At 39.4% G+C, this 25,571-nt stretch overlaps 3 protein-coding genes across 3 annotated transcripts in view; 1 reads left to right on the top strand and 2 right to left on the bottom strand.

Moving 5' to 3' along the window:
* Window positions 1-25,571, top strand: part of LOC136778166 (dynein axonemal heavy chain 1-like) — a 69,703-nt gene that overhangs the window by 13,900 nt on the left and 30,232 nt on the right. The window lies entirely within an intron of this gene.
* LOC136778173 (trissin receptor-like) lies at window positions 544-24,003 on the bottom strand. The gene is made up of 4 exons (XM_066734795.1): window positions 21,289-24,003; window positions 6,146-6,350; window positions 5,854-5,959; window positions 544-4,234 (listed from the first exon to the last, which is right to left on the bottom strand). Exons 1-4 carry the CDS (start codon window positions 22,171-22,173, stop codon window positions 4,003-4,005), a joined length of 1,428 nt encoding a protein of 475 aa, XP_066590892.1. The 5' UTR covers window positions 22,174-24,003; the 3' UTR covers window positions 544-4,002.
* LOC136778171 (cytochrome P450 9e2-like) lies at window positions 13,698-16,008 on the bottom strand. Its single transcript, XM_066734789.1, has one exon. It carries the CDS (start codon window positions 15,850-15,852, stop codon window positions 14,314-14,316), a length of 1,539 nt encoding a protein of 512 aa, XP_066590886.1. The 5' UTR covers window positions 15,853-16,008; the 3' UTR covers window positions 13,698-14,313.

Here is a 25,571-nt window from a genome sequence, read left to right as displayed (position 1 = left end):
TTCGAGGGTCGTACTATACATATATAACATTCAACTTGGCGAGCTATACAAATCTTAGTTTTTTTTTTCGAACGTTTTAAACTTCGATATGTTACATTTCTATTTTGAGCAATTTACAGGATGAACTATATATATATATATATATATATAATACTTCTAAACGTTGTTATAAATATTGTACTGCTGGCTTATGATAACTTGATACTTTTCACGACGTGAAAAAGTTGTCCAAGTCTAACGCCAATTCTACTGCCAAAGAGAATCTTTGGTACTATTCAGCAGTTAATATTTCAAAAACACAAGAAGCAGCACCTTTCCGAATAGAGTTCACAAAGCGACTCGGAAGGTTCAGATTTCGACGATAAAGACGAGTAGTACAGAACGAGACAAGCACGACGTTTTACTCGCAGGGTGCGAGAAATGGAGTGACTAAGTAATTGTAAAACTTCTTATACTCACGGATTCAGCCCACGTTGTAAGAAAACTCTGAGACAGTGGATAGGTTTTAATGATGAACAATTGATCGTTACATAAAAAACAATATTTTATTTACATGCGAGTAAACGCTACATTGCGGTTGAAACGTGATAAGATAGACATAGCCTTTTTTCAATAAAATATTTGCTTTGAACAGTATACAATTGTGTAAAAACAAATAACAATAGAATTTGGAAATATTCTTTCATGACGAATACACGCATATGTTTATTCGTACAAACAGGATATACTAAATATATGACTGGACTTACATTTATATATATAATATTCAATAGATTACTTTCACGAAAATACATACATTTATAAAATTATGTATATCCAAGCGAGATTACGAGAGATTATATTTCATATTCTATATATATATATATATATATAGAGCTTACGTTAAAAGGTATTTTTATTTACAGATTTACAGGAATGAAATACATTTATTTGTATGGTATGAATACTGTGTGTGCGAGATTATTTACATGCTATTATTCGCCGGTCTATCGTTACTAACTAATTTACATTGAGGTTACAATTATGACACAGATATTATTTATCGTTACTGTAATAATTTAACAGTGCATAAACATCGCGAATAATATTAGATCTACACCTTTGGTTGTAAGCTTTTGCGGGTAATCATTGTAACACGTTGTTTAAAAGAAAATTTAAAGAATATTTTCTTTCCTTCAGGAATCGACCTAACAAGCTTATATGTATATCGTAAAAAATGAGAAGGTAAGAAATTTTTAATAATAACATCTGAAACGAGTAATATGAAGCGAGCTTTGGTAAGACGTTTCCTCTGTATTTCCACCACGTGTGTACATAGCAAATCGCTCGAAGAGATAAGATCGACGGATTTCGTCGAAACTTTCTCATTTGGTCGTTTCAGTATAATAAGAAAATTATATGATAATGGTAGGCAACAATATTGATTTGACAAATCAACAAGTTCTCTGTGAGTTAAGGCTTAACGTAAGCTTTCCATTAAAGGTGACTGAACAAAAAGCCCGATGAAAACTTCTCTTGACGAGTTATTAGAAAGTTTGTATCTTTGCAGCCATCGAGTAAATTTAAAGAATCACTCATTTTTTGCCAACTATAGATAGAAAGATTAGAGTGAGAAGGGTCTCTTTTTTCAATGAAAACTTTCTCCTCTGACGAGGATTAACTTTAGATTTTCTCAATGTTTCAAACTAAACATTTAATATTAAATAAACACGAGCCATCAGAGTTTTACCTTCCTCGAGTAAGAGGATCGTTCAGCCCTAAAACTTGACTACTTCATAACTCGAAGCACCGCGCGTTAATTGAAAAAGTGCAAAAACTTTCTCAATGGCTAGAAAGGCAGAAAAAAACTTACGAAGAATATTTGATGGTGTGCGGCTTAATTACGAGGAAATCTTTAAGAGTACTTTTTGGTCAATCGAGCGTAATCCAATATTTTAATTGGACTTTGGCGTGTAATGTAGTTTGCATGGATATATAAGTAGATTCAATCCAAGTTTTAGAAATAATCAGATGTGATAAGATTGCAGCTTCTAAAGGTCATTAGTGGTGCCAGCATGATCCTTCGTTTAGATTTTGGTTGGCTTAGGATAATAAAGCTGTTCGGTCAGATAACATTCTTTATAAGCGTTCGTAGAAACTGATTCAGCTGTTGATTGTGGATGCATAAATATATATATATAATGACTTATGTGCACATTTCACGCGATAAAGGTGAAAGTCACAGCAAACAATTTCACTTCCACTGTCGCCCAAGTACTCCACTGAGTTTATCGAAAAGAACCTTATTGATCAGTGTGAACAGAAAGATAAAAGCCTGTTCCCGCGATAAGGTCGGTCAAATAAATAAATATTTTATTTTTCAAAACAATCTTACTTTTTTTCTCCTTAAAAAAAAAAGTAACAAATTTTAAATATCAGCGTTTCTCGAACGCAGCATTAAGAATTATTCGATTCGCGCAACATTACGCGTCAGCCAATAACTTCCTTCGATTTGAATCAAATTTAAGCGTTTTCCAGCTCCCCTGGTGAAACTTACAGTGGAATTAGGCGAAATATCGCAATTGGCAATAAATTGCATCCATTTCACTATTTTAATTTTATACGACTCGCCATAACGATTTGTATAATTAACGACTTATTCGCAGCTTGGAACAATCGTTTTATGCAAGAGAAACGTATATATATATATATATATATATGTATGAATCGCGAGTGCAATGTTCCAAGCAAAACGCCAAACTCGCAGAAGCTCTGTGCATGTCAATATATCATCGCTGAAATATTACAAGCGACAGAAATATTTCAGTCATATCATTGACAGATCTGTGGAAAGTTTGGCGCTATTAGGCAAATGCTTTTAATCCTTTTAAATGTTACATAGGATATACAGGAGGAGCATAAGTAAGTTTTTTTACGAGTTAACAGCAAACTCATTTTTTATGGTCATGAATATCTCAATATTCGCACAGTTATATAGCATCAGCTGCAATAAAAAAGACAATTTATCAAGCGTATACGTTTAGCAGACAACATATTTAAAATTTCATCTATACAAAATTTGTGAAAAATAATTTATCGTGCGTTAAAAAATGTTTTCTTAAATATCGGTTTCCTTAATCCTATATAAGCAGAGAGTTTCGTAGGAAATTCTTCATGGTATATATAGCTGCGCGGGGAGAGAGATAAAAATCTTTCGCACCGAGCTTATACATCTCAGCCTCTCGATTCTTATCATCGAAGGGTGAATTCTGCCCCTTTTTATAAACGGTAATCAAGATTATCTCTCTCCAACTTCGTAACGACTTTCCAACGTTCATATCCACTTTACACTCATCATGCCGATATGGGAAATTCCAAAACTCTTTTTCACGACGACTCGAGGAGCCTCTCGGAGATGTATCTCGAAGAGAGGGCGATATACTGGATCCAATAAAAATGATTCAGCCATAAAGCTCCCACTTGCAATTATCGTTCGGACGAAAAAATTGTCGCGGTGCGTTGGTCGCAACAGAGACGGAGGAAAGAATGGTGAGAAACATAAAGGTGGGCGTTTCGTGGGAGGAGAGTGGAGTGACAGGAGAGAGAGAGAGAGAGAGAGAGAGAGAGAGCCATAAATTTTGCAGAGTATTTTGTCCATTGGAGAATTCCTCGGCGAATAATTTCGCAGCTTTTTACGAGCCGCGAGTATAATCCCCGCATGGGCTATGGAGAACGGAGCTCGGAAATGCGATTCGCGACTTATCCTTAAGCTGGATTTCAGTCTTTCGGATCAGGAAGAATTTGAAATTCTTCATTGAGCGTTGCTCTCAATGTCCACTGCGAGTCTCGCGGTACGTTCTCTTGCACGGATATACATAATATGCATGGAAAAATTGGTGGTGGGACGCCGGCATAGAGCGAGTAGCGCGTTGGGATATTTTATGGATTGGCGAATTCTCTGGTGCTTTCCATCACCACTGTCTCCGTACGATTTTTCCACGATCGAGAGTAGCGAAACGCTAGCTATATGTACCTCTGAGGATTGCAATGATACCTCGTCATGCTCTTCAAGACCTTGCGCAACAGTTGCTCCAGACATCGCCTGAAAGTGATCCCACACATGGCGTAGAGCAGGAAATTTATGCTGAAATTCGTATAATAGAGAAGCATGAAGAATTGCTGAAGACACCAGAGGAGGGACGGCGTGTCCTTTCGTGCCAGAGTGAAGAAGAACACGCACAGACGAATGACGTAGCTGTGGAAAATACAAGAAAATCACATTAGCCAGGGAAGCTAGTGCTTCGGCGAATCTCTGCGGGATAAAAATAGTTGCTGAAAACACGCGTTCCTTCGATATATATATATGCATGTACGTACAACGCTTGTGTAATTGGAGGATTTGCTGGTGGTTAACGAGACCATTTACGTCGTCCGCTAAAATTCCTTTTAATCAACGTCTAACCAAGCGTGGTATTTATCATAACGCGAATTGGCTCGACTATTCCTGCGCGCGCGGCTCATCTGCTTTATTTCCATACAATAATAAGAATAATAGTCGTAAGAAATAGTAGGCACCCGAGCGGTGATTGTACGACAATCGCGAGCGAAAAGCTTTTATCATTTGCCCTCCCCCCCCCCCCCCCCACACCACGCGACACGTCTCGCGCGATTCATTTATCCCCAGCATATTTGTACTCGGGACCTTGGAGAAAATGTGCCGGCTTGATAGGGATGCTTACACGTGCTGGGGATAGCAGCACTCTTATCCCGCGCACTCGTAAGAAACGAGGCCAGTGCAGTAAATCAATTGTTAAAAATGGACCGTGAAAGTACATTATCTTTCTGATAACGATATATATATATATATATATATACGTATGTGCATTTTCACGCGCAGTACTCGATAAACTGTAAATTTCAATAATGACGTATCGTACATTATGTGTATATTAAGTATATACATATATATATAGCGTAATATGAAGGTATATAGTTGGGAGAACCGATACGAAGCTAATTTATCGTTCGGTTCGAGACAAAGTTGGTAAAAAGCCAACTGCAATCAAAGTAAATGGCGGCTGGATTTAGATAAGTCGTCTTATTCTACCTGACTGATCCAGATTTTTTAGCATGGTACATTTATCAAGCCTCCTTCGTTGGGGTGATCCGCCGCAGATTTTCACCGAAAGAAACTTTAATGTTGGCAAAGCACGAACGCGCGTAAAAGCGAGCGTCGAGCCACCCCCTGGCTGCGCTATACATATACGCGCCCCTTGCTGCTTTCTCAAATCCTACTCTCTTCGATTGCAAACTTTTTCGCACCTTTCTTTCTCAATAATTACATATATATATATATATAATTACGAGAGGAACGTGTTTGCTCGGCCCAAGGTTGCTTCGAATACAAAAAATTCCATTTATCTAATCCGAATGGCATTAATGCGTAAAGTTCATCCACGAGCGTCTCGTTTATTACGTTAGACGTAAATATTTATAAATGACAGAGGGGGAGTCTCCGAAAAAAATATTTTTATTTCAAGCGGCGTCAATAAACTCGTATATACATAGGGATAGCTGCGGAGCTCCGTTTTTACTCCCTGCTTTAGCAACAAACAATTTACAATGCTATATACTACAGCCGCGAGCTGATATTTCTTATTTTACAAAGCTTTCGCAGGATTAAATTATTTTCGCGTTATATATAGATTTTCGTTGAACAGCTAGCTAGCCTCCTGCACAAGGTTAACTATATAGTCAAGCTTGAAAGATTACGCGCGCAGGACAGATTGGCGAAGCTGTCTTAGAAAAATTCCAAGCATCCAGATTATTAGCATTAATTAAAAAGTTAATTTCGTGCGATATTAATTTGTTTACCTTGGCAAATTTAAGAGAATGAAGACTGTGCTGATCAATAAGAGCATCTTCGTTATGCTTTGCTGGTTCCTAGTCGAGATGAGATTGCGAGAGGACGATCTGACGTCTGTGAGAGAAAAAAACAGAGGCTTTTGTCTTAATACGGGCGTTTCGTCTCTCGGGAATAATCATGAATTTTGTATTAGGGTTATGAATGTTACGAGTGAAAGTGAAGCGATTTGGCTGATTGCGTGATTTTTTTATGATTGTGGGGGGGGGGATAAGTCGGGCCGGAGCTGGGTGATAAACTTACGTATACAGCGGGCTCCTATTTCGGGGATCTGGCAGGCGTTGCGGGGGGTCGAGGGCGGAGCTGCGGTTGACGTTGCTGGATGTCGAGAGTGGTGCGAATGGTTGGTTTTCGACGAGTGAATCGACTGTTGCGACGGTGCCCTTCTCCCACCGACCACGGGACCAAGAGTGATCACTCCTGCTCCATTGTTACTGCTGCTTGCACTCTGTTACAATTTTAAATCAAATTCCATTAACACATGTTGCAGTATATTCCTAATGGTCATTAATTCACTTTTAAGGTACGGTGAAAAGTAGGAGCTAGCGAAATGGCAATTTGATAGAAATTGTCAAATACTCTAGGTATACGTTGGATGGGGAGCCATATGTAACCAAATAGTTTGTGATATTATTTTCACAATTTTTATACACTATTGTATTTCTTGGATATATATAGAAATATTCTTAAATCGTTTTATCTGCTTTTTCTTTAAATATGAGCGGTTACCTGCAGAGGTGAATAAAATTGCAAATTTAATTGCATTAAGATATAGAAGGAAGTACCATCCTATTTATTGTTAATTAAATTTTACGATATAATGAAAAGTAGGTGCAATGGTAATTAATGCGAATGTTAAATACCTTTGATACACGCTGCGGAGATTTCCAGATAACATAAAAGCTCGTAAGATATTTTTTAAGAAAATTTATACTGCCTTGTATGTGCACTACATAGAAATATTCTTAAATTATTTCATCAAGTTTTGGTGCTTGCATATACGGGTTTTTCCTCGAGCTGGGGCAGAATTACAAATTAAATTGTATTAAAATATAGGAGGAAGTAGCATGGTAATTATTATTAATTAAATTGTACGATATAATGAAAAGTATAGGTGCGATGGCAATTATCCCTTTAAGGGCCACATTAAATCTAATGGAATCATTTCTATGAAATTTGACATAGAAGGGTTTTTTGGAGTACCAATTACGATTCTGAAGTTGTAATTACGAAATTCGAAATAGTTCATCCAATATGGCTACTAATTCATATTAAATTTAAGGATCTTTTGAATAATTTACCTATAGAGCTGAGCATAGTTTAAGAACAGAACAAAAAACTAATTTTTAAGAGAAGGTATAGGAAAACTATCCGTTTAATTAGGAATGTCTTTGATATTTTACTTATGACATAAAAGAAAATAATTCAATTTTACGAAACTTCATTTTTTTCCTTAAAAATAACATGTTTTAAAATTCTCTCTATAAAAAATATATAAATTAATACACTATAACTCTAGGACCACGAGTACATCTTCAAAAATGTACAAATAAATTTATTTGCATCTTTCAATTCGATTTTTCATAAAGAGACAAGTTGATCATACATTAATAACATTAATAAAATCATATATTTCAGAATTGTTCCGTTCAATTGAGGAAAAATGGCCTTTGAACGATGAGAAGTTCTCACTGATTAAAGTTCATCAATGTTGTATGTTGCAGAATACCAAAAATGAGTTTTGTTTTTTTAAACAGTGATAGTTTAAGGTTCCACGATGAAAAAGGGTTTATAGAGTACTTTATGTTCTACATGCACGCACACAGAAAGATATTCTCTCAAACTATTTGATCTACCTTTGATTTAAACACATAGGGGTTTCCGCCTAAGCAATCGTAAAATTGCAAATTTAATCGTATTAAAATACGAGGAAGAGTACCGTGGTAATTAAATAATTAAATTTCACGATTCGCGGTGAAAATAAAAGTGCTCGCAAATTATAATATAATAGAGACCGTGAAATGCCTTGACTATATATGGTATATAATTCCTGCTACTACGTATAAATATAACTCGCAGATAACGCGCGAAAACTCGTAAATCATTTAAGAATAAATTTACAGAATATACAGTGCTTTGAAAATATGTTAATCATATTTTCTGACTTTTGCGTTATTATTTAGCTTCTCTAACGACTCTCTCTGTCAAAATTTTAAACTCGATCGAGTTTTCAAACACGATGAATTACATTGTAATTAATTATAGAGTTGAATTCCACTGTAGGAAGAAAAGCGAAGCGCTGCAAAATATATGGTATAATATATACTATAGGAAGCATGGAACATTCGAGCTTTAATACCTATTATCGTGCAGCTATCTTGCTTACAAATTACAAGTACATCGGTTAAACTAGCCTCGCACGTACGCTTGTAATCGGACGAACTTGATTTTCGAATACCTCATATTATACAAGCCGGCGTATGCATGTATATGTGCGATAGTTAATCCAGATTAAAATATAAGTTTCACTCTCGCAGTTGTAACAAAGCGAGGAGAACGCGACGAGTTTCACCGCCGCGATTGTGCCAGGCTGAAAAATTGTAAATTGGAAGGAGATACCCTCGTAACGTTACCCCAGCGAATACAATGTAAATTTGAAATTCCAACGAAAAGTGCAAACTTCGCTAATTCCACTTTTCCTGCGATATTTATAGTTATTTCCCCGTAAAATAGCAGCAATGAAATTAAACGCGAATGTACCTAAAGCAATGTGTACCAATAATCCTTGGTTAACAGGGTACTTAAACCATGCGATTCTTCCTGCGGAACGACCAACGAAACGGCTTGGCTTGGCGCGACGCGACCTCCACGCAAACAAATACACCGTCATAAAAATAAACCTTTGATTCTGTAAAAAATATATTGAATCGCGTAGGTATAGGCTCGAAACCTCGAGATTCATTCTTCGCTAATTTTCCATTTCAATCATCTTCATTATCACGGCTTCCAATTCTCACGATACCGACGGAAAATTAATCTACAGCATATAAATCGAGTGTCCTTGCATATACGTATAGGTTTTTAAATCTTTCTCAGGGATTTGCAGACTCTCGTGTGTGTAGGGCTAATCGATCGATATTTTATTATTCAATCGTCTAATAAGCTGTATATATATATATATATATATATATATATATCACGCCCTTACAAACTTGTGCAGTGACGTTGGCATGCGTCAGCTAGATTGCTGTCGAGAGACCAGGCTATATAGGCTCCATCAGCCCCATCAACTCCTACGTCAAACCTGTACTATCCCAAAGTTTTACTGCAAAATTAAACTTCGTTAAGGCTAGGGTGACCTTGGACTTTGACAGAGATTGAATTTTATTTAGGACAGCACGCTTCGTCTAATACTTACGTGTATGGTGCTTAGTACATATACATATATATATATCTAGTGTTTGGTGTTTGTATTTCTATAGTATATCGAGATAACTTCACGGGGGAATGATTCTCCGATTCAAATTCAAATTCATCCGCGAAAAGATTTCTCATAGCATCGAGATGAAACTTTCTCGAATGATCTGCATATTGCAATGTAATTACTTAGCGATTTATGTAACTCCATTGCTTTTCTCTCCATTTTCCCCAGAGATTTTCCTTAGTTTATATTCTAATCGATGCACTTTTAGACGAGTCTGATTTTTCATCCACGCCTGCAGGAAATAATAATAATAACAATTATTGAGCAGTGTACCAATAATAGATCGGAGCCTTGGTGAACGATGGTCTTGCTAGATTTTCCATTGCTATATTGCGCCACGTAAATAGCAATCTGGCAATCTCTATTATCGATCAGATGGAACTTTACGAGAATGACATTTAAAATGAAGCTTAGGTCCCAAGGTTTTAAAATAATGATCGAAGCGAGTGCGAGCTATCGGAAAGTTTACAGCTGTATCGGTGATAAGGATCTTTAACTCGTGCTAATTTCCCATTGAATTGCGTCATGATTTTGCGCGAGAAACCCTAGCTACTTTTTTCGTCGAGAAACTCGTGCGAGGTTGTTGGCAAAAAGGGGAAAAATTAGCGGTACATCGGGCGTATAACGCGAGATTCGTTTAAAAGTTTATTTCTTTCGGTTATACTCCAACAGAGAAGTCACGTTTAAATTTGTCAGGTCGAATCGCTATATAATAGTTATAGTATACAGGTATAAAGACAAAACTTACAGGTACATCGTAAACATTATTTGTAAAATTACAACGTCAGACGTGGGTGATAAAGTTGCTTACAATTGCAATTGTAATTTTATAGTAGACTATGTATAGTAACAATTTGATAGTTGTTACTAGGAAATTTCGTAGTTAAATCAAGAGTATACATATAAATTTATAACGATAGTCGTGTGTTACAAAGCTGCACACGATTGTCGCGGTAATGGTTACATCAATTTGTTATATCATAGGTTATAAATTACTATAATACCTGTCCGCTATATACAGTCTCGTACACCTATATATATATATATACGTTCTCTGCTTCTCGCGCGCTTTTAAACGCTGAGCTGTTCAACAATTTTTCATCCATATCTTCCGCTCCAATAAATTCGAATTTTTCGTTCAATCACAATTATTGATTCCTTATGCTCGCGTCGAATTTTTAATTGTATATATAGGTAATGAAAAATTAAACGAGATGCAATATTCATAGGCTAAAATTCAGACGAACGCTCTGATAAAGGTATAAAAAATGCTGCAGTATATTGGAAAATGGCGTAAAGTATAGCAGTCAATTCGGTTGGACACCTACGTGAAATATAGGATTCCAATGGTTCTTGAAGCGTTTCATTCAAAGTGGCGATCAATTTCTATATAAACACGATTACCACACGAGTAAAGATAAGGCACGAAGAATGCTCGATAGAATGTTTCCGGCTGAGATGTGATAGATACAGTGAGGGGGAGGGGGAGGACTTATATATGTATATGTAGAGAGAGAGAGAGAGAAAATAATTAGTAAAATTAATTATTTCGCGAGGAAGGTTCTCAGTACCGATTGCAGATATTTCGTAATATATATATAAGTAATCATTATAAATATAGTATAGGAATTTTCTGGAATTATTTCAGACAATGTTTCCTGTGGCGTAAAGGATTTTAAGGTCTGTGGTCGCGCAAATTGCGAATCATCGTCAGCTGTATAAACCGAAGCAAATTTGCACATCAGGGACAGCTTTGTCCCATATAGACGAAAATTGCCGGTACCCAGGCGTTATTTTCTCTATGCACGGAAAATAACTCGGAGTTGCGATAATTTTAGACTGTCCGCGATCAGGAATAGACGCATTAGGGCCTCCTGCTTTCACAGGATCTTCTTTAAACACCGAACGCGACGCGAATGATCCAAGCCCAACATTGAAAATTGCTGAAAATTCCAGATCGATCGGTTATAAACGTCGATCACCCAACAGATTGTTATGAAAAAACTCCTGCTGCAAATCATCATGTATTATTTAAATTAAGAAAACATATATATGCCTCGAATATAATAAGGGAAGGGATATATAAAAATGTCCAAGTGACTATGTTCCATGCACGTGTAACATTTTATCGTACAACTCCGTGTCTTTCGAAATACAAGCGCGCAGGAGCTGAACGGTCAGAGATGGCCCAGTCTCAATGTCACGCGTGATCGAATATTATATATATACACGTGCTGTCTATTTGGAGTCGGTTACATATCACCTCGGGAAATCTCGAATCTCGGGCGTGAATGGCAAAAAAAGTTGCTAAATTTCAAAATATCGGTGTTAATAGTGTTATCGATGCTGCTCGATGGGACGGAACGGGGAGGAATTAATCAGAGAGTGACGAAAAGCTGGTAGATTTACTGGACGATAATATAAGAATGAAATATGTACGTGACTGGGGTATCCGATGAATTTATATATATATATATAGGGTCGATAATGATAATCGTAGGCTAAAGTCCTTTTGAGGAATTTTTAGGGTAGAGCTACCCTTTGCGAGTGTGGCCAGCGTGAACCAGCCCATTATATTGCAGCTGGATATATAATAGTAGAAAAAGGTATGGGATCGCGCTTGACCTATTTATATCTGTGACGAATGGAATCGTGGCTCCATTTATAAATTAGCGCGGGAATCGATCGGTTCTCCGTGCATTTGTGGGCTTCCAGAGGCTCGAAGATGCCTATAGGGGTTGCTCGTCCCCCTAGTCGACAAGAAAAGCAAAGACGAGCTTCCTATAGGGTGGATGCTTTCTCGTTTCCGTAGTTGGAGCTTTTCGCTGAATCAGTAAGTTCCTTCAAAAATAAATCTGGCTTTGTCGGAGTACTTCCCTCGCACAAAGAAAAGCAAAACGTGCCCTGTCAGATTTTTTCCTCTTTTTCTCTTAAACTCTCTCAACCTTTGAACTCTCTCCCTAACTCTAATTCTCTTGTAAAAACCTTAATTGGTCCTTCGACGTTCTGGGACTTTCAGATTTCATAGAAAAAAAAGAGACGCTTCAATTAATCCTGCGTATCATTCTTCTCCCCCCCCCCCCCCCCCCCTGCCCCATAAACGTTGATCCTTTAACGCTCGGGTTATTTCTATACCTATACATACATATATATATATATATATATCAGTGATCTGTTGTTGAAAGAAATTTATCGATAATTGAAATTTTCCATCTTTTTATCTTGCGCATCGATTTCACTTGTTTATGTTTATTCGATGAAATAAACAATCAGAAGTTACACGAGTAAGGTCGATGATTGTATTTTTCAAAATTTCACGTCCGTTTTGATAAGATTTTCAGGCTAAATCTTGGGTCACACTACCAACCGAGTTTGATTATTCCTCAGCTATACACACACACATATATATATATATATATATATGTATATAGAATCTGAATGTTAAAACGTCCGAAAGCATGCACGGAAGAAAAGATTTATCTCCGCGTACAACCATTATAGGGATAGCAATATTAAATTTTGCACAAGACCTATTCGAATTTAAGTAGCGAAATGTTTCGAAAAGGTCTCGTGCAAAAATGTAATATCTCTTAGAGTTACGGAGATAAACGTCTTCTTCCATCTATAAGCTCCGGGGCGTATAAACGTTTTTCGTTTCTATTTATAAATATAGTTAAATTGCAACGTGAACAACTGTGTGCAAAGTATGATGTATACATGTGTACGTAGATAATGCGAGAGAATTTATAAGAGACGATAAACAGTAATAATATTTTGTTGGATAATAGCTCCTTCGAGGCAACAATTTATCGTGAAAAATTCTGTTCGATGACAAACGTTCCTATCGGCACCCAACTTATCTCTGCACCCACGTGTCTCCGCTGGCAAATTCTACGCAGCGATGTTTCGTGTGGAGCTAAATAATCTTGCGTCTCTCCTCATTTATACTCCGAGATGTACACCACCAGTTATTTCAATTACTCTATATAGTACGTTTTATGGTAATAAAACGCGATTCGATAAACACGAATGGCTATATTTACGAAAATTTACAAAGACAAATAAAAATTCGGTCAAGCTGAAAAATAAACATTAAATAGTACTCACTCGTGCAGCGTTGCGATGCCAAAAGCCGAACGACGATAAATATTAGGACACGATATCGAAATTTTGGAGAATCGATGTTCAGAGAGTGCTAAAAAGTTTGTAAATGTCTCGTGGAATTAACTATATACTTCGAGTAAACGTTCATATATAAATTGGGATATAAAACTAAATCAATAGGAAATTGGTTGAAAAATTGACACTGGAGACAGACGATGTTTGTTAGTTTATTCGTAAAAATGATTTATTGCAATGGAACAGGCAAATGTATGGAAAAAAGTAAAAAAAAACATAATAATAAGTAGAATATATCGTTAATTAGCAATAGCATCAATTCACAGCGAATGCACTTACAATAGTTCTTTCTCTGTACGTATATGATAAATTTATGTATACAATACTTAATGGAATTATTGACAAAAATTCCAGGCTTGCTCAATTCTTCGGTTATAAAATGCACGAGTTTCACAATGTACAAGCAGCGGTATACCGTTGAATCGTTTCAATTACTCCGAGCTTTGCAACGAAAGCACAATGCGACAGCACCTATCGGTTCCCCAATCAGTTGTACAGAAGAAGCAGTAATTTTCACAGTTTTACACGTATAGTATATAATATATAGACATCTCACGCATTATCGATCGACTTTCCCCAATTACAGCATACAATAGGAAATAACGCTCGATCTCCCCAGACTTATTCTACACTATATACGAGAGGAAAACTCATGTATATATAGATATATCTTACCGGACGCAATGAGAATTTACAGTGAAAAGGAGAGAAAGCAGTAGGGAAAGTAATTTTTCCCAAAATCAAGGTACTAAATTGGACTGTTACAAGAGGAATTCTCAGAGGGCTGCTGAATTTTCCTGAGTTTGATCCAGAAGCCTCCGTGAGCCATCATGGCGAAACTCTTCTTGTTAAACTTGAGAGGAATCTCGGTTCTCGAGCAAGGTTCGAGGACACAGCACCTGATGAGATTAAAGAGAACGACCTTGACCTCCATGAGGGCGAATCTGTTGCCAATGCACATTCTGGGTCCCACTCCAAAGGGCATGTAAACCGAAGAGTTGACAGCACCCTCGAGGAATCTGGACGGGCGAAACTTGGTGGGTTCCGGGAAATACTTTGGATCGCGATGGAGGGAGAAGGAGGAGAACCAGACGGTCATCCCTGGAGTGATGGTGAAGGGTTTGCCACCCGGAAGCGCAGGAGGAAGTTGGAATTTCTTGACGCAGACGCGGTCCAGAAAAGGAGCCTGAGGATAAAGTCTGAGAGTCTCGTTCACCACTGCCTCCATGTACTCCATCTTCTTGAGGGCCTCGTAGCTGGGCTTTCCATCGTGGTCCTTGGCGACCATCGTGATCTCTGCTCGCAGCTTCTCCTGGATATCGGGATTTACGGCCAGTTCGTGAACGGCGAAGGACAGGAAGGTCGAGGACGTGTCGAAACCGGCGAAGAAGAAGACGAAGGCCTGTGACGTCATGTCTTCGATGCTGAGGTACTTGGAGAGGTCGTTCTTGTCCCTGGACTCCATCATCAGTTGGATCATGTCGGGTCTGGTTATACCCTTCTCCTCCCTCGTTTTAATGGCGGTGTCGATGGCATCTTGAAAGAAATCGGCCGCCCTCTTGCTCACCATCCTCAGGCCCAGCAGCTTCGTCAGCCACGGGAAGTTCTTGCCCAGGAAGAACTTTGTCGAGAGAATCCCGTCTAAATTCGTCGCTTCTCCTCCCAGTACGAAAAACTCGTTATTCGGGTATCTCATGGAGTCCACCGTCAAACCGAAGGCGCAGCTAGCTATGACGTCATTGGCGTACCTGGCGAAAGCGTCCTTCATATTGGTGGCTTCCTCGGCTTCAGCCTCGTCCGCCAGGTAATCCACGAAGTTCTCGGCGCACCTGTACACCAATTCGTACATAGTTTTCATTTTGGCAGAGGAGAAGGCTGGACTCAACAATCTTCTCATCTGCCTCCAGGCTTGTCCCCGCAGAGCGAACAGATTTTTGCCTATTAGGGGGTCAGTGACCTCGTCGATGAAGCCACGGTGATCGCAGAAACTGTCAAAGTTTCTCACGGCTATCAGAGTTATCAGCTCAGGATCGCGTACGAGTATCACCGGATTGGCGAAATCGTAGAATCCAGCGTACTTTGATTCTGGACACAGATTGTACACACTTTGCACCATCTCTACCATGGATTTTTGTCGGAATATTATGGGCGCCATGTTGCCAAAAATTGGCGCCGGTTTCACGTGCACGATTCCTGCACGTTTGAACACGTTGAGGGTTTGGTGGAAATAGTAGAGTATCGAGAAGCACAGGGACAGGAGGATTAGAAAAATCGTTAGTGGCTCCATGGTGCTGATGCTGCTGCTGCTGCTGCTGAATCTTACTTTGCTCTGTCAGAGTGATATTCGAAGAACGTGAATGAATGGCGAGATAATGCTTGTTGTTCTTGCGAGACACAGCCAGCGACTACACGACACGCTTCGTGACTACGAGCCTATAGATGTACTTATACGAGCTTATGGTTATCGTGTAGCATTATCTTGACGCCAATCGTGCCTCGAGATGACGCTGTACCAATAACGATGTTTCAACCCCCACCCTCTCACCTCCAACCCTCCTCTTATCAAGCAGCAAGAACCAACCAATTTTTCGAAAATTAGAACTACCATTTATCAGCTGCACTATGCATGTTTCTGCGTAGAAACAACAGAAAGTCGCCGATGAACTCTTCGTGTTTGTAAATATTCCTACTCTTGCAATCTGTATATATAGTCTCGAGCCAAGTTTTGTGTATTTTATTCAACAGTTGCTCCGCTGCAAAGTAATCATTAAATTATTCACTTTCACGAACTTTGCCAAATTTGTTAATGCTAATTGCTCACTGTAACTTGTTGGAGTGTTTAATTGCGTGAATTCTCTATTATACCGTATGTCCGATGACTATATCAGAAATAAACAATTATTTTCTATTAATTTTCCTAATAGAAAAAGCATTCGTATTTAATTAATAGTTATACAGTCCGATAGAAGAATATGTAAATATATTCTTTATGAAATTTATTAAATTTCCAACGTTTCGACGCTTTATATCGAGTTATTTCCAATCGCTGTTGATATAACACGTAAAACCAGAGAAGAAGGACAACGATTAAACGAGCTGAGATTAGCTGGTCCACGATTGGCTTTTTTATGAGAAAAAAAGAACATATAATTAGCTGCACTGTTTTGATTCGTGGCTATATTTTTGCTCTGCCAAACGCATTACACGGGGAGGCGAGCCTCTATCTATTCACGCCTCTAATTACGTGCTAGTAGAGCTGGAGCAAGCGATAGCCGCGCTCTATTATATTATAATAAAAACATAGACTAGATTTCGATAAGACTAATCGTAAAAATTTTGAAATCAATCGATACGCGCACAGATCTCACATCATAGATATTATGCAATTGCGTAAATCAAACGTCGCCAAATATTTGATGCGAAATAGGATTATCTAGTGTGCGTACAAAGTGTCAATTTACAGAGTAACCAGATTGACTGATTACACCCCTCCCTCTCTCATCCTTCCTACTTTCTTCACGTATATACTACGTTGCCACGCGCATTTCTATGTAACAAGATAAAATTTGCTCCATTTACCAAATCCTTCTGACTCGATACATATATACCTTTGAGTAATCTCAAAGATAAGCTCTTATATACCGATTTGATCAAAAAAAAGAAAAAAAGTATGGTTGAATTTAAAAAATTAACCAATAACGTTTTTGTTTTATATTTTATTTCAACAAGTAGAAAGCACTTTATTGAAAATTGGAGCAAACAAAAGCACACGTCGCGTTCCGCAACGTTATAAAGAAGAAATTATTTGATAGCTATAAAAGTTTACTATACATAAACTTTGCTCTTCGGAATTTGCCTAAAGCGAAAATCCTATGATAAATTTATGTTACTTCAATCGTAACAATCGTAATACGATTGAAGTATACTATACACACTACTGATAAACATTACACATTAAACAGAGTCAAGTCCAGATTAAATATCACTTTTCGGACATGATTAGTATTCGAGAGTAATTAGGTACCGCCAATTACCTGTTTCAATTACTGTTAATAATTCTGCTTTACTCACGCGGCGTACGGCAGCATCAACGCGCGAATGAAATTTTAAAGCAACCCGAAGGATAAAGCTGTGATAGAAATACCGTTGCCTGATTCTTAATTCGAAAACTATTGACAGACGTACTACCGCAGTGCGTCGTACCGTGCTGCAACAGTTGACTTTGTTGCTAAAACAATGTTCAATAATTTAACGCAATCGTCTTAACGACCAAGTAAAAGCGGAAAAGTTCCGTTACCCCAGACCTGAATTGAATAGAAAATACGCGAGACTCGCAATTTACTCCCGTGGTTGAACTAAATACCAAGTTATAAATATAGATAGGCTTTCGAGGGAAATGCAGTGCCACTGCCACTGCGTCTGCTCCTATCCTCCACAAAAGTTCTTGCCACCTTTTTATTGTTGCCTAAGAGCGCTCCCGCTTTTAACTCTAAGCTTCCAAAACTCATTTTAATCCTCTACATCCAAACACAAAGGTAGAATTAACCCAATCGCGTGAAAAGCCACGCCATTTATTGGCTCAATGTTCGTACCAATAAATTTTCTCGCAACCGTAAATCAAATCTATATAGATTCCGCAGTATACACCTATTTACACTGTCCGCTTCCTACTCCACTCCACACACATGTGTATACGTGTGTATATATATATATATAAAATAAAGGCACAAAATATTAAAGTAAATTGCGTCTTAGAAACACTGCAGTTTTTACCGAGTTTCTGCCGGATATGTGGGAAAGAAAATTGTTTTACGCGATAGGACTTTGGAAAGTAGCGTTTTTTCAACGGTATTACGTACACTTTACTCGGGAACTTTGTAGATCGGATAAAGAAGGAAATTCGTGTGAGAGCGTTTGAAAAAGTGGGCAAAAATTACGACTTGGCTATTCTTGTTTGGTTGGCAATTTGAAAGATGTTTTTCCCAACATACGCGTTACTACGTTTCGAATGCTGTTATACTTCGAGCCTGCAGCCCTTCTCCTAGCTCTCTCTCTCTCTCTCTCTCTCTCTCTCGCTCTCTCTTGGACGCGTATATTCACGCGTTGACGGTATAGTAAAAAGGAGGGGAAGAAAGAAAAAAGTGTATAGAAAATATGAAAAGTAACTGCGCGGTGAAGTAAAAGAAATAAATGTTGCTATACGCAGCATACTTTTACGTCATTACGTGATGGAGTCGGAAAAATAAACTGATTCGAAGAGAAACGATGTACACCGTGTGTAAACGCAATCTAAATCGTGATTAAAGTTTCCAAGGGTGTAATGGGAGAATCTTTCAACGTGGGCGGGAAAAATTAAATCCAGAGTAATTACTTAAGAGATGCGATTCTCCTTGAACGAAGATTGCGACGATTATAGTTTTGAAGAGAGGAGAAATTTGATCCGTTGTCCTATATGGACGATACGATAAATGTCAATATTTGACGAGCCATTTTGAAATGGAAAGGTAACGAAAAAGGAACATAGCATTGTCGAGAGTCGGCTCTTCCTCTCTATAGCTTCTCTTGGTAAACTTGTTGCGAAATTTATCTCTTTATATCCGTTGGACATCCTCCGAAGCTTCGATCGAATTTATCGTACTCTGTAATCTTTACCCAACGAATAAATTTGCCAAGAAATTGCAATAAACGTTTCTACCAATTCTTGTAATACAGTGGCGCAGTTGTTCGATCAAACTTGAATCACCCTGTGCATCGCTAATATGACCGAGCTCCATTTTAATTCCAATGATTATTCGACGGAAACGAGAAAAGCAGAGTAAGAAATGAGAAAGAGAATAGCAAGGAGTTTCTTATTGTCGGTTATTGTCAAATGAAAATCTGCTTAAAATGCTTCATTATTCCAGGACACAGACACGAGCCTCTTAACTCTCGAAAACTTACCTTGTACTGTATGTATATGTACATATATATATATATATGTGTGAGAAAAAACTTGCAAGAAAACATTTAATCTTAATTCCAGTTGGCAATTATAATTTTGATCAAGGACGAAAGTAATTTCATTATTTACTCGTTAGAAAAAGCTTTATAAAGATTGCAGTGGCTCGCTGGAGTATGGACAAATTGCAAATGCTGAAATTGCAAGGCTGTTAATCGAGATGAGAAATTGTCGAAGGATTAGAAATTAATCTGGAGGATGCTAGAATGCCGAGCTTTCCCAATGATGAATGGTGCCGCTGTTACATAAGCTAAGGGTATTTATAAGCAGTTTAAAAATAATCGGCAAACCGCACTAGAAGATCGGCACAATATATGTCGTCATAGCTATGTCCGAGGAATATGAGGAAACCCCTTTCGTCGTTTATTGTTGTCCTCTTTATACAGCGACGCAAAAACCGAAACGACAAATTAATACCCGACCATCTTTATCAACGGTGAAAATATCTGAGATGAATAATACGAGAAGAGCATAGCGCGAGTTCTAATTGGTCTCTCTCTCTCTCTCTCTCTCCCTCTCTCTCTGCTTTCCATCATTCGTCACACTATGATATATATATATATACATTTACGAAAAACAATATTAAATCCTCTAAAGCTTCTAACGTGCTATTGTTGCTCATTCGTTAATTCGATAAGCAAAAATAAAGTAAAAAAATAAAACTAAAGACACCGTGAATAGGAGTTAACGAACTCATTCTACAAAACAAACTTGGCCTGGTTCGTTAGTAGGTATTTATCTCTCTGAATCATTGTTTACTATATTTTTCTCCACGCACGCACGTGCCACCGTGACGTTGAATCCGAAAGAAAAATGCTTAACGACTGTCACGAACACGAATCTGATTTTAACTTCTTTATAGATTTGCCTCTTTCCATTTTTCGATGCTCTTTCAATTTTATTAAATCTGCTTTGTCCCTTTTGTCTCATTCCGGAGTACCGAAAATCTCCAATATTGCAACGGATGACTAAATACACGTGGATCTCTCTCTCTCTCTCTCTCTCTCTCTCTCTCTCTCTCTACCTTACGAGCTTTCACGAAAAGCGAGGACGGATGAGCTATTTCTAGATTGTGTTTATGTTTCGGCAAGTATACCTACCACTACATGCAATATTACGCAGCATTAAGCTTGTTCGCGATAAATACATTTATTTATAAAAATTACAAATCCGCTCTACATTAACCCACTCTAGTTTCTTCCGTCCAATAGAGAGACACTAGATCGACATAAAATCCAACAAGACACATTTTTCTTGTCCATTTCAATTATACAATGGAAAATATATATACATTAAAAAGCTTCTTATGAAAATAACTGAATCGCTTCTTTATTTACCCTATATAGAAAAACCTCCAATTATTACCTCCATTTGCGAAAATACACAATCTCGTGGAGAAGAAAATTCTTTATCCATATAAAAGATTCAGCTTAAAGTCTGAGTTAATTAAAGGAGAATAAAATAATGTTGAGCGCGTACGACGCGAGACTGACATCTGACAAAACGACGTCTCTCGACATTCGCTAATGAATTCAATTATAGTCTAGTCAGAGTGAGATGGTATAAAGTGGGATTTAAACGCATAGGACGAAATGTTGCAGGCCAGAGAGAGAGAGAAGGGCGTTAGCATCGATCAGAGATCCTGGTAAATCCTTCCAATTGCTGCACGAAATAGTATAGAGTCTATATAAGTGTTGTAATATGCTGGCGAGAGAGGTTGCTTACCGGTATTTGGTTGAGATTAATATCCGATCGATCTCTGCTGGGGCAATTGGTGGAGACTCCGGGAGACTGCTTGAAGCGCCTGCTGAAGCGCAAAAGGTTCCTCATGATCATGGTGTTCATGACAATGATTAATATGAGGGGAGCGATGAGGCTGGCAATGCTATCGATGATGCTGATGATCCTCATGGTCTCGAGGTACTCGATCTTCAGCTCGCACAACTCGTAGCCATCCTGATTCTTGACGACCCCAGCGGTGACGAAGGCGTAAGAGTGGCTGGCGAGGGCCAGAATGACCAGAACCAGAACTATGGCCTTGGCCCTGGCTATGGTGCACATGTGTGGCCTGTGCAGGGGATATTGAACCGCTATGAACCTCTCGACGGTGAAAGCGACGATGAGCCAAACGCTGAGGGAGCTGCAGACCGCGCTCACGTACACAAGAGTCTCGCACCAACCGTCCTTGTTGAAGACTCTCCAGCCGATGGTGCTGTTCAACCAAACCAACAAGAGGGACACCAAGAAACCAAAGTCAGCCGTCGCCAGGGCTGCCAGGTAGTAGCTCGAGCTACGCATCTTCAGGTGGGTGTTGAGGAACACCACGCAGGACAGGAGGTTACCGATCAAACCGATCAGAATGATGAACGGGATGTAATACTGGTGAAAAAAGTCCAGCAAGAAGATGACCGAGTGACACGCCTCCCGGGACTCCTCTTCGGGCTCCATCAAAACCTCGAAACTTCGATTACGATGAGCGTGCAGCGTCGAGTTGTTCCAGGCTGCCGATGGACTCGGTGACCTTCGAACTCTCGAAAATATCGCCGCGTCCAGTGGGCCGTTCGGCCGGACGCAATTCGACACCGAATTCAGCATGCTACCGACAAACATCTTGGAGCGTTCTATGGCGTGTACGAAAGACCCCAATTACATTACAGTCCACGTAACTTGACTCTGATCAACACTTGTGCCTCTCTCAGCACGCTATTCACCAACCCCACCACCAACCAATCCCTTACCGTTCAACGTATTCCTAACATTTAACAGCACTCCCACTGATCTTATCCATTTATTTGTCCAATTGCAGCAGAATTTGTCAATGATTACTCCTAGCGGTCTCTACTCCTATCTTCGTGCACCATTGTTCCAGATCACTCGCTAAATATTGCTCTTCGAGCTCTTCGCTGCAATTGCGTTTCTAATGTTTCACCTAGCGCGTTCGATCGGTTTGTTTGTTTCTTCGGATCCTCCTCGCTGTACGGGCAAGGAATGCCGCTTCCGGTATAGTTCAGTTTTAGCGTTTCTTCGATGATCCTCGGGAATTCTCGGTTGATATACGTACGTTGTACGGTATAGGAAGAAGCGTCTCTGTTGATGAATTTTTTCACGAGGGTTTCTTTGGATCTCTCCCCGTTGGTCCGGCAGCGGACATTTCTTTCGGTGCAACAGCCGACAGTAAATAAATATAAACTCGATGCCTCGTTTCCTCCTTCTCCGAAACGCAGCCGAAGCTTCGAGCCTGTTATTGCCCGGGATTTACGCTCGGTCAAGCGGATAATTCGCATATGATGCTACAACGTTAACTGGCTTCGGCGTATTCACTTGGGCTTGAAAATCTTCGTTAACCCGTCGATCGATCATTGCAACGTTTTAAATCTTAGCCAAAATATGACTGTCGATTCGTAATTAACACCTCGATCTTGCAACAAAGAGACCACTCGCAGTGTTCGATTTTAAGGTCTTGGGCGAACCTCGCGCAATTTTTACGACGGAGGATGCGACGAGTTTTCGTCGTTTATCGACTCTCCGCCTTTCTGTGTATCCCCCATGCAGTGAAATGTAAACACTGGTGGCAAAAGGTGCAGCACGCTTCCTCGCGTGGAAAGGAATGCGGAGATCCGGCCTGGCTTCTCGATTTTACGATCGATTTATAGTCAGCGATTGCCTATGATTTTTCTGTTTATACACCTTTCAAATGATATAAATTAAACCGATGTTCCTCACGCTTATTCAACTTTATTTCCTTCTCATTACACGCGCTCCCTTATCCTTCCAATTTACATAGTGCTATACGTTAGATCCAGAGATTTAGTATCGTTGTATATGGATCGTTGGCTTATCTCTTCGATCCAAGACGATCGGGGATGATTTGCGACCATCCGGAAAGCTTGCCCCGATCGTTGTTGAGTTTCTCCATTTTTTCTGACTTTCGGCTGAAATGTTTTTACAGCAGAAACAGAGTAGCACTGATAATAAGAAGATTTTCAATGACGACGCAGCGTCAATAATGGGAGAGTTTGTCGAAGAGTGCGCCAAATGAAAATTCCACCTGTCGATCCCCTTGACACTTTGGATTTCGCCAGGCACTCTCGATCGACGGAGGTTGACATTGGCCTCGATGGAAAGTCTGCACGTATGACCTAGAGAGGAGTCAGCCGGTAACGCGGAGCTTTCGCGACTCGACCGCAGCCAACCACTCGATTCCCTAGAAAATTCACAATTTTTCCAAATTTCCACTCAAAATTTTCCTCGACTTTTATAAACTTTCCCCCTCCCTTTCACTCTCAAAACAAATAAATCCTCCTGCGACTCCACGACGAGTTTACTGAATTTCTCCAAAGAGCGAGACTCGACTATTTTCTTTTCTTTTTTAGCTCGACGAGATTTTTACGATAATTTTCAAAGATTGCCGCGTAGCGGCGAGATTGGACGATTGTGGGACGCGACGGTAAACGCCGTCGAACGAACTGAACGCGCGAACGCAACTCCGCAGCGTCGGTCTGCCGAAAAGTTTTGCTCGCATGCGCCCTGAAGATTCCCTCTCGCGTTGTCGTCTCTCGCTCCGCTCATTCATAACGAAGTCGCGCGCGATCTTCGATCCTCCCTCCGACCCATAACATTCTGCCTCTCCCTCCGCGAACCCTCAAAATCCTGTTTCGCTCGAAGAAAGAGAAAAATAAGCGTGCAATGAAAAATTCAAATTTTTCTCAAATATTCATTCTCCGAAAGTTCCTCTCGCGCTTTATTCATCTTATTGCTCCTTCTGTCCCATGAAACAATATACCCCCAGCTCCCGCATCCCCGCGCCGCGTACCCATCTCTCTCCTTAAGATCCGCAGTACTGCTATATAGTAAAAAAGAAAAAAGAACAAATCTCATTTGGTCCTTTCAGCAAAAAGAAATCTGATTGTATATAGAGTTGGGAGAATCAGTTCCGGCGAATTGTGCGCTGTTATTCCCTTGCTTTTTTTCTTCTCTCCCAAAATGTCGAAGATATATTTTCGCTACGCGAGTAGCAGCGCGGTGCTAAAAAAATCTGCCTCCACATTGGCATATTCTGATGAGACAGGACTCTTTGCATTTAAACTGGCAAGGCGAAGCTTCCTTTACCAAATGTGCAGTGTACAGTCGCAAATTCATTTAGACGCTTCTCGAATTTTCCACTTTCCACCTTCGAGCTACTGATTAAATTTTTCCCCGAAAGCTTTCCAGTATGATTTGAGTGAAATGGCGCGAAAATCTTGCGGAAATGCGACGTCTGCAGGTTGGCCCTTGTAAACGGATGGAGCACGAGAAATCATATCTGCGAGTGACAGATGGCTATTCAAGTTTTATGGACGGACCTCTTGAAAATGGTCTGGCTGACTCGGACTTTTTCCACTTGTATACGACTCTCATCGAGTAGAACGAGACACCTGGCAATAAATTCACAGACAATATCCGTTTTCCAGTGAAAATATCAATTAATGGAGCACGCTTGTCATTAATAATAATTGGTTTATTTACACGCGGTTCTTGCTAAGATTTATGATTCGTGCGAGAACTGGCAAGACGTTTATCGGTCTAATTAAAAATTATAAATAGGTGCTGTCAGATGGTGCGGCCGGGCACGATCGACTGGCTTTGAGAGAGAAAACACGCAAGAATTAGGAGAGGCAGACCAAGAAGAAAGAATTGAGATACGAGCTATGTGGACCAATGTTGCTGGCTGGACCAAACATTGATCTCTCTCTACTGCGAATTGGTGCTGCTTTTTCGCCCCTGAACCATCATTAGTTGAAAAACCCTTTGGCTTTCCAGAGCTAGAATTGCCTTTTTTGCCGCACCACACCACTCGATGCTCGCGTCGGAAAACTCTTGCGATCCAAAAACCTATATGATCGACCGTAACTCCTTTCGGTTTCCCGGTTGCTTGGACAAAGAGGCGAAAAAAAAAAATGCACTTGATCCTCTGGAAAACTTGTGAAGAACATCAATTGAAAAGTCTCACTATTGATCGCAATAAAGCA

This window comes from Prorops nasuta, unplaced genomic scaffold, assembly GCF_024137725.1.
Source record: "Prorops nasuta isolate Cenicafe-Biocafe unplaced genomic scaffold, Cenicafe_Pnas_1.2 PNAS00013, whole genome shotgun sequence".
Lineage (NCBI taxonomy): Eukaryota > Metazoa > Arthropoda > Insecta > Hymenoptera > Bethylidae > Prorops > Prorops nasuta.
The sequence above is the reverse complement of the archived record's forward strand: the minus strand, read 5'-3'. Positions and strand labels throughout refer to the sequence as shown.

Excerpts from the sequence above, each read along its gene's own strand:
- LOC136778171 (XM_066734789.1), bottom strand. The coding sequence starts at position 15,852 with ATGGAGCCACTAACGATTTTTCTAATCCTCCTGTCCCTGTGCTTCTCG.
- LOC136778173 (XM_066734795.1), bottom strand. The coding sequence starts at position 22,173 with ATGTTTGTCGGTAGCATGCTGAATTCGGTGTCGAATTGCGTCCGGCCG. Across the intron at positions 6,351-21,288 it reads TTAATCTCAACCAAATACCG|AGTGCAAGCAGCAGTAACAA; the intron begins GTAAGCAACCTC and ends AAATTGTAACAG. Across the intron at positions 4,235-5,853 it reads ATTCTCTTAAATTTGCCAAG|CTACGTCATTCGTCTGTGCG; the intron begins GTAAACAAATTA and ends TATTTTCCACAG.